The sequence below is a fragment of the Silurus aristotelis genome, assembly GCF_946808225.1.
Source record: "Silurus aristotelis genome assembly, chromosome: 4".
Classification (NCBI taxonomy): domain Eukaryota; kingdom Metazoa; phylum Chordata; class Actinopteri; order Siluriformes; family Siluridae; genus Silurus; species Silurus aristotelis.
Window position 1 is genome coordinate 34,893,084 of NC_139577.1, and position 15,000 is coordinate 34,908,083.

The following is a 15,000-nucleotide window of genomic DNA, read 5'->3' on the forward strand; positions in this document are numbered from 1 at the left end:
TAACTATAAATGGATAAAAGTACAATGTGTTATTGGATATAAAGCAGTGTAGGAAACACACAACTATAAATATAAAGTGATAGGGTTGTCAGTGTGGGGTGTGTGTGCGTGTGTGCGTACGTGTGTATGTGTGTGTGTGTGCGTGCGTGCGTACATGCGGCGTGCGTGTAAAACACCACGGCGGTGCATTAAGTATTTATAAAGCAAGCTACAGTGATGAGACTGACCTCGTTTGTGTTCGGACATTTGCATGGCCCACAGGAAACCTGCTGCTGCAGGCCACCAAGGGCTGCCCTCGGCTCAGATGTGTGTGTGTGTGTGTTTGTGTGTGTGTGTGTGTGTGTGTATGTGTGTGTGTGTGTGTGTGTGTGTGTGTCAGTCAGAGTCAAGGCCACTGATTTGAATACTGGCAAACACACAAACACTCGGGTCCAAAAGTGCCTGTCCAACACCTCCCCTGTGTTTACACTGCGCCAGGAGCTGTCAGGCAGGGCGCAAACACACACACACACACACACACACACACACACACACACACACACACACACACACACACACACAATGTTACTCTGTGTGTGTGTGTGTGTGTGTAAGAGAGTGCATGTGTGAACTTTTACAAACTGATCTGGGGAAAACAAACATCTGTTAGCTCTCATCTAAGGATATGAGAACATGGCCACACTCTCATCACACTCTCATTCTCATCACACTCTCATTACCAGTGTTGTGCTCGTTACTAAAAATAGTAACTAGTTACAGTTACTCGTTACTTCATTCAAAAAGTCACTCAGTTACTGTGTTGATTATTTACACCATAAAGTAATGTGTTACTGTTAAAAGTAACTTTTTAGTTCCTTTTTTAAAGAATCTTCTTTAATGTTCTCATTAATGCTCTTTTATGTGTTATAATCTACACAAACACAAAACTGACTTAAACACAGAGTCATTTTTAAACACTATTATATTAAAGTCAGAGCAGCACACACTGAATATATCACAAGGATTTCTGACATAAACAACAAAACAAGCTGAATAATAGATTCACAATCAAACACACACTAATGTTCATCACATTTTTATCACGCTCTCATTCTCATCTTACTCTCATCTCACTCTTATTACACTCTCATTCTCATCTCACTTTCATTACACTCTAATTCTCATCCCACTCTCATTCTCATCTCACTCTTATCTCACTCTCATTCTCATCTTACTCTTATTACACTCTCATTCTCACTCTCATTCTCACCTCACTCTTATTACACTCTCATACTCATCTTACTCTCATCTCACTCTTATTACACTCTCATTCTCATCACACTCTTATTACACTCTAATCACACTCTCATTCTCATCACATTCTCATCAAACTCTCATTCTCATTACATTCTAATCACACTCTCATTCTGATCTCACTCTCATCACCCTTCCATTTTCATCTCACTCTCCTCACACTTTCATTCTCATCCCACCCTTATCCCACTCTCATTCTCATCACACTCTCATTCTTGTCACTCTCATACTCATCTCACTCTTATTACACTCTCATTCTCATCACACTCTCATTACACTCTAATCACACTGTCATTCTCATTACATTCTCATCAAACTCTCATTCTCATCACATTCTCCTCACACTGTCATTCTCATCTTACTCTCATCACCCTTCTATTTTCATCTCACTTACATAACACTCTCATTCTCATCACACTCTCACCCCACTCTCATTCTCATCACACTCTCATTTTTGTCACACTAGTTCTCACCTCACTCTTATTACACTCTCATACTTATCTTACTCTCATCTCACTCTTATTACACTCTCATTCTCCTCTAACTCTAATTCTAATCTCGTTCTCATCACATTCTCATTACACTAATTGTGTAATTAAAAATTAATCAAAAAGTGTAATTGCCGTGTGAACACTGTTTTGTTGATGTAAAAAGTAGTTCATTGTGTTTGCTGATTTTTATAAAAATCAGTGCTTGTGTGTAAGTACTGCTGCTGACTGTGTGTGTGTGTGTGTGTGTGTGTGTGTGTGTGTGTGTGTGTGTGTGTGTGTGTGTGTGTGTGTGTGTGTGTGTGTGTAGGTCAAAAGGCAGGATGAGGAGAGCTGAGGTGTGGGAGCTCCGTCAGGAGAACAGTGATGCAGTTTGGAATGAGTTGGCCTTCTTTAAATGCCAGAACAAGAAGCTCCTTGCTGAGAAGTAAGATAGTGTGTGTGTGTGTGTGTGTGTGTGTGTGTGTGTGTGTGTGTGTGTGTGTGTGTGTGTGTGCACAAACGCACGCAGTACGTGTATTCATACTAACACACTTATTTATATATATGTATATATATATGTGAGTATTATGTATTCCCACATATACACATCAACACACACACTTAATACACACACACACATGCACACACACACACACACAGACACTTTTTTGTGTGTGTGTGTGTGTGTGTGTGTGTTCTGTTGTCACCAGCTGTGTGAGCCCTCTTTTTCTGGTCTCATGTTCTACATGTTAAAGTTTCCTCTCTCTCTCTCTCTCTCTCTCTCTCTCTCTCTCTCTCTCTCTCTCTCTCTCTCTCTCTCTCTCTCTCTCTCTCTCTCTCACACACACAGACACACACACACACACACACACACACACACACACACACACTCATTATCAGCTCCATCCTCCTCCCACACACAGTCATTAGCGTCTCGATCCCGCACCAGCGCTGCTTCCAAACTCACACATAAAGAAAAATTACATTATCCAGTCTCACACAGTGTGTGTGTGTGTGTGTGTGTGTGTGTGTGTGTGTGTGTGTGTGTGTGTGTGTGTGTGTGAGAGAGAAGAGGTTTAGTTTTTCTGGCCCACGTTAATGATTAATGGTGATTTCAGGTGCTAATGATTAAGGGTTATCCCTTGCCAGCGACTGCACCTCTGTCTTCATGATCTGCCCTCTAGCAGGGGCAAACAAACATTAACACATCACAGGCGATTGTGTTGTGTGAAGAACGCGAGGGTGTTCTCCTCAGCGTTATGGTTTCTACACGTATCCTTTCCTTTCTAAACACATATTTGCTCTCATGTACGATGTGATGGTGTTTTTTTTTACCCTTCTTGTCCAGAAGAAGCTCTAAGCAGTTTTATAGAGTGCTCTTTAGAGAACAGTGTATTTCTGTGACTGTGTGTGTGTGTGTGTGTGTGTGTGTGTGTGTTAATTATCAGCGCTCTTGTCTGCTGGAGGAGTCGTTCTTTATTAGGCCTCCTTAGCTCCGTGCTTGCCAGGCCTCATTTGGTCTGTGCTGAGCTGAGGGGTCTAACCCTGCCAGCCAGCATGGCCCGACCCTCCACTGTTTGATCTCTACCCCCGGCCCACTGTTCCAGGAAACCACCCACCCCCCCATTCCCCCTCTGCCCTGTCCTCCTAATCCCAGTTGAGCTCATTATGATGTAGCCTGGCTGCCTGAGCTCGAGCTGTCCAAGCTAATTACGGCCCAGCGCTGGCCGCTGCCTGCTCAGGGCCTGCTGATGCCGCTGATGGGGCTGGTGAACGGGGATTCTGGGCTGGGAAACATGGCACAGAAGTGTTGCTGTACCTGAGAGTCGGCCTACTGGGGGCTGATGGGGCTGGAGAAGGAGGATACCGGGGGTGGGGAAGGGGTGCAGAATTGTTACTGTACTCGAGAGTTAGCCTACTGGGGCAAAAAGGGCTGCAGAAAGGCATTTTGGCGGCAGAAATATTGCTGGATCTGAGCGATAACTTGGTGGGGTTGCTACAGCTGGGTAGGTGGGATTCTGTGTGTGGGGGTAGAAGTGCTGTAACTGGGTGTTTCTGGAGTAGATTAGGGCCATTCTGGGATTAGGGAAGGGTTAGTTGGGGTGACCTTAAGATGAAAACAATGATGCTGGTGCCTTTAGGAATAATTTAATACCCCTCGACTAGAAATTGAACTTCAGTATTGGGGTTTTAATTGAGGTTGTTGCTATTGGAGACTGTGGTTAAGGTTCTTGCTTTAAGGCCTTTGATTGAGGTGGTTTATATCAGGGTTGTGATTGAGGTGATTGATATCAGGGTTGTGATTGAGGTTGTTGGTATCGGGGTTGAGAATTAAGGTTGGTGATAGCGGGGTTGTGATTGAGGTTGTTTATATCAGGGCTGTGATTGAGGTGGTTGATATCAGGGTTGTGATTGAGGTTGGTGATAGCGGGGTTGTGATTCAGGTTGGTGATAGCGGGGTTGTGATTGAGGTGGTTGATATCGGGGTTGTGATTGAGGTTGTGATTGAGGTTGTGATAGCGGGGTTGTGATTGAGGTTGGTGATAGCAGGGTTGGGATTGAGGTGGTTGATATCGGGGTTGTGATTGAGGTTGGTGATAGTGGGGTTGTGATTGAGGTTGTTGGTATAGGGGTTGTAATTGAGGTTGGTGAGAGCGGGGTTGTGATTGAGGTTGGTGAGAGCGGGGTTGTGATTGAGGTTGGTGAGAGCGGGGTTGTGATTGAGGTTGGTGATTTAGGGGTTGTGATTGAGGTTGTTGGTATCGGGGTTGTGATTGAGGTGGTTGATATCGGGGTTGTGATTGAGGTTGTTGGTATCGGGGTTGTGATTGAGGTGGTTGATATCTGGGTTGTGATTGAGGTTGTTGGTATCGGGGTTGTGCTTGAGGTGGTTGATATCGGGGTTGTGATTGAGGTGGTTGATTTCGAGGTTGTGATTGAGGTGGTTGATATCGGGGTTGTGATTGAGGTTGTTGATATCGGGGTTGTGATTGAGGTTGGTGATAGCGGGGTTGTGATTGAGGTTGTTGGTATCGGGGTTGTGATTGAGGTTGGTGATAGCGAGGTTGTGATTGAGGTTGTTGGTATCGGGGTTGTGATTGAGGTTGGTGATAGCGGGGTTGTGATTGAGGTTTTTGGTATCGGGGTTGTGATTGAGGTTGTTGGTATCGGAGTTGTGATTGAGGTGGTTGATATCGGGGTTGTGATTGAGGTTGTTGGTATTGGGGTTGTGATTGAGGTGGTTGATTTTGGGGGTTGTGATTGAGGTTGTTGGTATCGGGGTTGTGATTGAGGTTGTTGATAGCGGGGTTGTGATTGGGTTGTTTAAATCATGGCTGTGATTGAGGTTGTTGGTATCGGGGTTGTGATTGAGGTTGTTGGTATCGGGGTTGTGATTGAGGTTGTTGGTAGCGAGTTTGTGATTGAGGTTATTGGTAGCAGGGTTGTGAATGAGGTTGGTGATAGCGGGGTTGTGATTGAGGTTGTTTATATCATGGCTGTGATTGAAGTTGTTGGTATCGGGATTGTGATTGAGGTTGTTGGTATCGGGGTTGTGATTGAGGTTGTTGGTAGCAGGGTTGTGATTGAGGTTGGTGATAGCGGGGTTGTGATTGAGGTTGTTGGTAGCAGGGTTGTGATTGAGGTTGGTGATAGCGGGGTTGTGATTGAGGTTGTTGGTAGCAGGGTTGTGATTGAGGTTGGTGATAGCGGGGTTGTGATTGAGGTTGTTTAAATCATGGCTGTGATTGAGGTTGTTGATTTCGGGGCTGTGATTTCGAGGTTGTTACTGTACAGAAAAAAACACAAGGCCTTTAAATAAAATGAATTTATTTAATTAATTTCAATTCCAGTTGACTCGAAGTTGAAGAGGGATTCTTTTTGTGTTGCGTGTAGGCGATATAACGCTGATCTTTGACTGTAAGACTTCACCTTAACTGCAAATTATTGTTCAGTAAATCTAATAATAATAATATAATAATTCCGTTACCATAAACTAAAATAAGAAAAGATTAAACCTGACGGTGTTTTTTTTACCTTGTCATAAAGTAATGTATAAAATTCTTAATCAGTTTTCAGCTTGAAAACAAAATACATACGTCTGTACGAATATCACCCTGTGCAGAAAAACCTGCAGAATCGATCCTGCTTGTGGACTCGAGTATCTGGGCCACGTGAAAAACGGCCTTAAGCTTTAAGTCCAGGGGCTTCAGAGTTTGGTGTTTGGGAGGCTGACCTGCCCGGAGTGACCTCAGAGGAGCATGAGGGAGTTGCTTTCTTTCGTTCTGCCCAGTGGCAGTCCTGCAGTGTTAGCGCTGATCCTCTTTGTGTTTGCTTCAGTGGATGCTGAATAAACTCACCCACATGGCCTTGTGCTCTCCTTTAGAGGGAAAAAAAGAAGACGTGCAGGACTGGCTTTGATCTCGGCTGGCCCTTTCTACCATTACCGGCTCATGCGATGGAGAAAGCAAGAGGTCCCCTGCAGGCTGCCTCATTTTTATACTCAAACACTTCTTCTTCTCTCTCTCTCTCTCTCTCTCTCTCTCTCTCTCTCTCTCTCTCTCTCTCTCTCTCTCATTAACTTTGCTTTTTCCACCTGATGAAGCTCCTGCGATGATTAAGGAGAAACGTTTGCTAGTTTTGACTTCGCTAGTTCGGGTGCACTAACAGATGACTGGAAAGCTTTGTAGCTGCCGCTTTTTTCAGGTTCTTTCCGAGTTTTCTGTTTCTTTCCAGCATCTCATCATTCTTTTTCACTTCCACCTGCTCTCCTTCTCTCTCTTGCTCCCCCACCTTTCCCCCTTGTGTATATTCATTACATGCAGGAAGAGGGATGGTAGGAAGATGCGAGGTGTAATTAGGCAGCGTTTCTTTATCAAGCTGTTTTGCGGCCCGGTGAACTAAATTACCATTGAAAGGCGGCGATTAGAGCTGCATGCCCCGCTTTAAGAAGCCGATAGGCCCGAGCAGTGGCAAGCAGCCATTTCACTGACCGTACCGCGGTGATTGCGGTGGTGAAGGTTGCGCTCGGAAGTGTTGCAATGATCTGCTAATGGTTAATTACCTCCTCGCGGCCTGGAGTTCTGGGACGTCTAATTGCCAGCGAAGGCGGCTTGCCCGATACTAAAGCAGCAGCAGCGGCGGTGGTGGTGGTGGGCAGGCGTTTACTCATCTCCCAGAAATCATTTCTTCACCAAGTGCCTAGTGGCCAGACGCTCCCCGCCGGCTTCAGTCCACTCCGCAGCCGTAAAAAAGGAGGTGTACGTGAGGTCCAAATAAGGAGAGTTTGGTGCAGGGATTGCAGCGATAGGAATTGAAAGTTCTTGTCTGGTAGAAACAAGCAAGTCTCATAAACCTCACGATTCATCTCAGGACAAAGAGTGAGGTATTTGCCAAGTGGTTAGGGACCGGCGTTTTCCTTTATTGCAAATTAAACCCAGCAGGACGTGGTGCTGATGGAAGGCAGGGGCAACACGCAGGACATGCAGCCTCAGTAAGAGCAGAGCCGGAGAGCACTCTGGAGGAAAATGCATTAAATTAAGTAAATTACAGAGGCAAATAAAGCCGAGAGTCCGGATCGTTCCCGCCGCAGATTCCTCCTTGTCGTGCTGCAAGCTGAGAATGTTCATTTGCTCAGATCATTTGCACAACCCCTCCACCCTGACCCCCCTCCCTCCCTCCTTCGTTTATCTCTTTCTACCCCCTCCCCCCTTCTCCTGCATATCCAGCACTCTTGTTGTCCGCTCTTGTTAATTGTTAGTTAAAGGTCTGTGGGTACGAAGATGATTTAGGCCTCATAAACCAAGTAAACAGGGCCCTTAGCCAGAGACGGCTACCCTCACACGACATCAAAGCATAAATTAGGCGGCCATTAGGCGCGAAAAAAAAAGCCTTTGAGATGATTTGCCGAGCGCTGCCTCCACCGAGAGTGACCATTATACACGAGCTCCAGGAGTTTGACTTTAATGAAGTTTAATAAAGTTTACCCGTTTTTCACTGATGAGTGTTTTTTTTAATGCCGTTTCATCTTGATTGCTAAAAGGTATTAGGAGTAATGAGGGGCTTTTTGGCCCTTGGGTCCCGCAACCGAGAACACACTGCGTGAAGTGTGAATGTTTAATGTGTGTTTTGATGGCGTCCATCAATTATTTGTTAATAAATCATTATAAAAAAACCCACAGAATGATTTTTATTTTCAGAGATATGACGGTCCGGTTATTGAGATCTCACTTACTCGGATTCTTGCTTGAAAAATGGCCTTTCCCTTTTATTTCCTCTGATATTTTTTAGCTCGGTTTGCAGGGTGACCCGACGTGTCCGCGTAAACACCGCGCGCTCAGTGTTTACGCTAATTAAAAGCCGAGCGCCGCCTCCGTGTGGATGCGCGTGTCCCCCGGCGGACGACGATCAGTGACTCGGGAGTGTATCGCCCTCAGCCACAGAGCTGAAATCTTTATGAAGCGCTCTGATTCAGATGGGCAAGGCCTCGTCTGACCTCAGGGCCTGCTTTCTGACTCTCTCAGACATGAGCACAGTTCCCTTCGGTCCCTGCAAAGGGTCCTCCGTTCTTTTTTGTTTTTTTTCCACGCTGCATATTTTTTTGTTTTGTTTCGTTCCGGGCTCTGAGTCCCCGAGGTGTTTTGGTGTGTAGTTGTAGTTGCGGTTGAGCATCTGACTCGTCTCAGGTAAAAGAGCAGGACAGCGAGGGGACGAATGCCTCCAGGCTGTCTATAGATTTTTACAGAGGGGTTTTTCTCGGGTGAGAGAAGCAGCCGCTGCTGCACAATTACCACCAATTGTTCATGGGTTTTTTACTGTAAAGTGATGCCATGAGCAAAATCCAAATTCACCTTTGTTCAGCGATCGTTTCTGTCAACGGTGTAATGTTCTGTATCACTCCCTTCATATTTACATCCAGTACTCATAGTTATACCTTTATTTCACTTTCTCTTGCTTCTTCCTCCTCCTCTTCTTCTTTCTTCTCCTCTACTTCTTCCTCCTCCTCCTCTTCTTTCTCCTCTTCAAGCACAATTATGTGCTTGCTGAACATCTCATTCCACATTTATCCCTTGTTTGCTGTTATAATAAGCTCCTCTCATCCCGGAGGATGTTCCACTAGATTTTGTGGAGATTGAAGTAGTTCAGAAGTAAAGTCAGGTACAGATGTAGGTGAGAAGGTGAGCAGGTTCCTGGGATGCAGTCAGCGTTCACATTCATCCCGAAGATGTTCAGTAGGGTTTGGAGCTGTATTAGAGGAGATCTTCCACTCACAAGTCTATGAATTTGGGTATGAATTATATTTTCTGTATTTTTCTCTCTTCCTCTCTGCGGTTGTCTCTCGTCAGGTTTGAGGTGTGAGATGTTGTGATTGGCGGCGTTCGCTGTCCGATCGCACCTCACCGAGCCTGAGAGCGGCAGGAGGTGGACCTCCTGAACCCCTCCACCTCTCTCCTCCTCTTTATTTATTTATTTATTCGGAGAGCTAGCGGAGCGGCTCAGGAGGCAGCGCTAAGCGTCCTGCGGGAGCGACCTCGCCTAGCAAATAAACATCTGTTATTCAAATGGAGTTATTCAGAGCTGGAGAGCGAGGAGGAGGAGGAGGAGGAGGAGGAGGAGGAGGAGGGAGGCGGCGCTGGGAGTTAGCAACATTTCAGAAACAATTATACGCTGTTGACATGAGAAGAGGCGCCGCAGTCACTGTGTTTTAATTGAGCGGCTGTCTGGGGGTCGGAGGAGAGCGAGCGCCGCACAACACGCCATGGCAACACAACACACGCCGCATCACGCCACGTCGCGGCTCTGCAGCTGGAGCGCTAACAAACCCACCTCAGCACAGACGCTCCACCGGAGACACAACGAGTACGTGCACACAGCGCTCTTATTAAAAGCCCACAGCTGACATTAATGACTTTACCTTTACCTCTCTTCACCTCTCTCGCTCTCTCTCTCTCGCTCTCTCTCTCTCTCTCTCTCTCTCTCTCTCTACCTACCTATCTACCTACCTACCTACCCACCCGCCCCCCCCAAACAACAACCAGGTTGGATTATCTAGCTCATCTAGATGGTCCTATCTCATCGTGGACTTTCGGAAATCTAACAGCAGGAGACATTCCCCAGTCTACATTAATGGTACCGAGGTAGAGAGGGTCTCCAGCTTTAAGTTCTTGGGAGTTCACATCTCTGAGGATCTGTCCTGGCCCCAGAACACTTCAGCTCTGTTTAGGAAGACACAACACCTGTACTTCTTGGGGAGTCTTAAGAAAGCTCATCTGTCCTCAGGGATTTTAATGAGTTTCTACCACTGCATCATCAAGAACATCCTGACCAACTCCATTACTGTATGGTACGTAGTCTTCACTGTGTGTGAACGTAACAGCAGCTCTGCTCAGAGCTCACAACATCATCAAGGACTCTTCACATCCCCGTCACACTGTTTACCCTCCTTCCATCAAGAAGGAGATACAGGAACATACGCACCAGAACCAGCAGCTTCAGAGACGGCTTTTTTCCATCCACCCTCACCTTCACCTTCACCATCACCATCACACTACTGAACTCTACACTACACCGTTAGATCACTGTATAAACACTGCATAAACACTGTATAACTTCTGTACAATTATACATAATGTACATATTACACACTGTTTTTTATTCTCCTCGTTCTCCACACATTTTGTGGCTCACATACGTCACTATTTTATTCACGTGTATCTTTATATATATACTGTATATACACATTACTGTACATTCTGCCTTTAATTTCACACTCATGTATATGTGTGTATTTAATGGACTTGTTAATTCAGCTTGCACATTTTGTTTTGTTTACAACAGTATCTGCACATTTCTGTTTCACAGCCACAGCCTTAGAACATCTATCTGTACTTCTCCACAATCTCCACACGTCTCTGCACTGCTACAGCCTTTATATTTATACACTGTACATCTTTACATATATACATTTATACACTACATGCTGTACATATACTGCATTTTGTTGCAGTATACTGCATCTTTTATATATATATATATATATAAAATGTACAGTATCTTACAAAAGTAAGTGCACCCCTCACATTTCATTATCCTCTCAAGGGACAATACTATAGAAATGAAACTTGAATATATTTTAGCGAAACGTTCTTTGGAAAGGATATGATATTCTGAAGACAGGTGACTCGTGAGTAAGGGCTCAGAGAGTTATATCCACTTTATTGATTAGTTGGGTAAAGGATGTGGATCAGGTCTTTGAGGTAGTAGGTAGGTATAGACGTATGTGCGTATGGTATGTTTGTTGTAGTGGATAAAACAGATCGCTGTCGGTTGCGTGATCGAGAGGTTGTGTAGTCGTCTGCCAGCTGCTGCTCGATAGGTTGTGCAACGTTGTATGCCTTGATCATTCATTTGACTGCTTTTGTGTATCTTGTATTAGAGCAGTTAAAACCTGGTGCTCTGAGTCCAATTCTCTCATACTGACCACTGGATGTTCTACATGCATCTCATGGTAAAGAGTCGAGGCTGTAAGAGGATCAGTATCACACTGAAACTGAGTTATAGTACAGTAGTCAGGGTCAGACAGAGGTTTTCCAGCACAGGTTCCATTTAGAACAGACCTCACAAGGGTCTGTCTGTATCTGTCTTTGTCTGACTCTCTCTTTCAATCTGTATCTGTCCGTCTGTATCTGTCTCTCTCTGTCTGTCTGTATCTATATGTCTGTTTCTCTCTCTCTCTTTATCCTTCTCTTTGTCTGTCTGTCTCACTCTGTCTCACTCTGTCTCACTCTGTTAGTTTGTCTCTGTTTTCTGGACTCTGATAAGGAGCAGGTATTCTAGCTGAAGTGATCCAGTGTATACCTGAAGATCTCTTTCTTTCTCCCTCTTTCCCCGTATAAAGCCTCCCTTATTAAATTAAATCTGCATGGCGCAGTGCTAACCAGCCTCCTCCGATCGATAACTAATTTCTCCATCGGCGGATGTCTCCAAACTCCAGCGGCTAATTCCATCTCTTTCAGCCGCGTCTTCTCCTGAGTGTCATTGCAGCTCTCCGGGGAGCCGGAAGTGAGGAACCCGATCCATATCTCCATCCTCGTGAAGAAAAACTCCTCTTTTTTTGCGCTAATGAAAACCGGGGCCTGCGCGACTCTGGGTGTCACGTCGATATCCGGACGTCTATAAAGAGCCGGCGTTAGAAACCCGAGCCCTCGGAGGCCGCTAATGCTCGGCGTGATGGCACTCGCGCGCCCTGTTAAAGCTGCAGAGAGCGTCTCTGTTAGCCTAGCGCTGCATCGACTCCACACCTTTATGGAGGATGAAATCCATCGCTGTGGTTCACTTAGCTGACACTCCATCCCTCTATCCCTCACTCCATCCCTCTATCTCTCACTCATCCCTCCATCTCTCACTGCATCCACACGTTTATTTATAAATCCATTTATTTAAGCTCTTACACAGCACAAGGACCAATTACAGCTTTTACACATCTTACAGGCAAAACCCGAGGAGATACACCTATACTCTATCATACTCACGTTACACACACACACACACACACACACACACACACACACACACACACACACAGCACAAGGACCAATTACAGCTTTTACACATCTTACAGGCAAAACCCAAGGAGATACACCTATACTCTATCATACTCACGTTACACACACACACACACACACACACACACACACACACACACACACAGCACAAGGACCAATTACAGCTTTTACACATCTTACAGGCAAAACCCAAGGAGATACACCTATACTCTATCATACTCACGTTACACACACACACACACACACACACACACACACACACACACACACACACACACACAGCACAAGGACCAATTACAGCTTTTACACATCTTACAGGCAAAACCCAAGGAGATACACCTATACTCTATCATACTCACGTTACACACACACACACACACACACACAGCACGAGGACCAATTACAGCTTTTACACATCTTACAGGCAAAACCCGAGGAGATACACCTATACTCTATCATACTCACGTTACACACACACACACACACACACACAGCACGAGGACCAATTACAGCTTTTACACATCTTACAGGCAAAACCCGAGGAGATACACCTATACTCTATCATACTCACGTTACACACACACACACACACACACACACACACACACACACACACACACAGCACAAGGACCAATTACAGCTTTTACACATCTTACAGGCAAAACCCGAGGAGATACACCTATACTCTATCATACTCACGTTACACACACACACACACACACACACACACACACACACACACACACACACACACACACAGCACAAGGACCAATTACAGCTTTTACACATCTTACAGGCAAAACCCGAGGAGATACACCTATACTCTATCATACTCACGTTACACACACACACACACACACACACACACACACACACACACACACACACACACACACACAGCACAAGGACCAATTACAGCTTTTACACATCTTACAGGCAAAACCCGAGGAGATACAACTATACTCTATCATACTCACGTTACACACACACACACACACACACACAGCACGAGGACCAATTACAGCTTTTACACATCTTACAGGCAAAACCCGAGGAGATACACCTATACTCTATCATACTCACGTTACACACACACACACACACACACACAGCACGAGGACCAATTACAGCTTTTACACATCTTACAGGCAAAACCCGAGGAGATACACCTATACTCTATCATACTCACGTTACACACACACACACACACACACACACACACACACACACACACACACAGCACAAGGACCAATTACAGCTTTTACACATCTTACAGGCAAAACCCGAGGAGATACACCTATACTCTATCATACTCACGTTACACACACACACACACACACACACACACACACACACACACACACACACACAGCACAAGGACCAATTACAGCTTTTACACATCTTACAGGCAAAACCCGAGGAGATACACCTATACTCTATCATACTCACGTTACACACACACACACACACACACACACACACACACACACACACACACACACACACACACACAGCACAAGGACCAATTACAGCTTTTACACATCTTACAGGCAAAACCCGAGGAGATACAACTATACTCTATCATACTCACGTTACACACACACACACACACACACACAGCACGAGGACCAATTACAGCTTTTACACATCTTACAGGCAAAACCCGAGGAGATACACCTATACTCTATCATACTCACGTTACACACACACACACACACACACACAGCACGAGGACCAATTACAGCTTTTACACATCTTACAGGCAAAACCCGAGGAGATACACCTATACTCTATCATACTCACGTTACACACACACACACACACACACACACACACACACACACACACACACACAGCACAAGGACCAATTACAGCTTTTACACATCTTACAGGCAAAACCCGAGGAGATACACCTATACTCTATCATACTCACGTTACACACACACACACACACACACACACACACACACACACACACACACACACACACACACACACAGCACAAGGACCAATTACAGCTTTTACACATCTTACAGGCAAAACCCGAGGAGATACACCTATACTCTATCATACTCACGTTACACACACACACACACACACACACACACACACACACACACACACACACACACACACACACAGCACAAGGACCAATTACAGCTTTTACACATCTTACAGGCAAAACCCGAGGAGATACACCTATACTCTATCATACTCACGTTACACACACACACACACACACACACACACACACACACACACACACACACACACAGCACAAGGACCAATTACAGCTTTTACACATCTTACAGGCAAAACCCGAGGAGATACACCTATACTCTATCATACTCACGTTACACACACACACACACACACACACACACACACACACACACACACACACACACACACACACAGCACAAGGACCAATTACAGCTTTTACACATCTTACAGGCAAAACCCGAGGAGATACAACTATACTCTATCATACTCACGTTACACACACACACACACACACACACACACACACACACACACACACACACACACAGCACAAGGACCAATTACAGCTTTTACACATCTTACAGGCAAAACCCGAGGAGATACACCTATACTCTATCATACTCACGTTACACACACACACACACACACACACACACACACACAGCACAAGG

At 45.2% G+C, this 15,000-nt stretch overlaps 1 protein-coding gene across 6 annotated transcripts in view; it reads left to right on the forward strand.

The window, feature by feature from the left end:
• cntln (centlein, centrosomal protein) overlaps positions 1-15,000 on the forward strand; it is a 123,812-nt gene that overhangs the window by 54,831 nt on the left and 53,981 nt on the right. For 5 of the 6 annotated variants that reach the window (XM_083538906.1, XM_083538904.1, XM_083538902.1 and 2 more), the window contains one exon: positions 2,092-2,208. The exons of the other annotated variant lie outside the window; for it this stretch is intronic. In XM_083538906.1, coding sequence (XP_083395032.1) covers positions 2,092-2,208 — 117 coding nt within the window. The remainder of the gene's footprint in view (positions 1-2,091; positions 2,209-15,000) is intronic. 6 annotated transcript variants of the gene reach the window in all.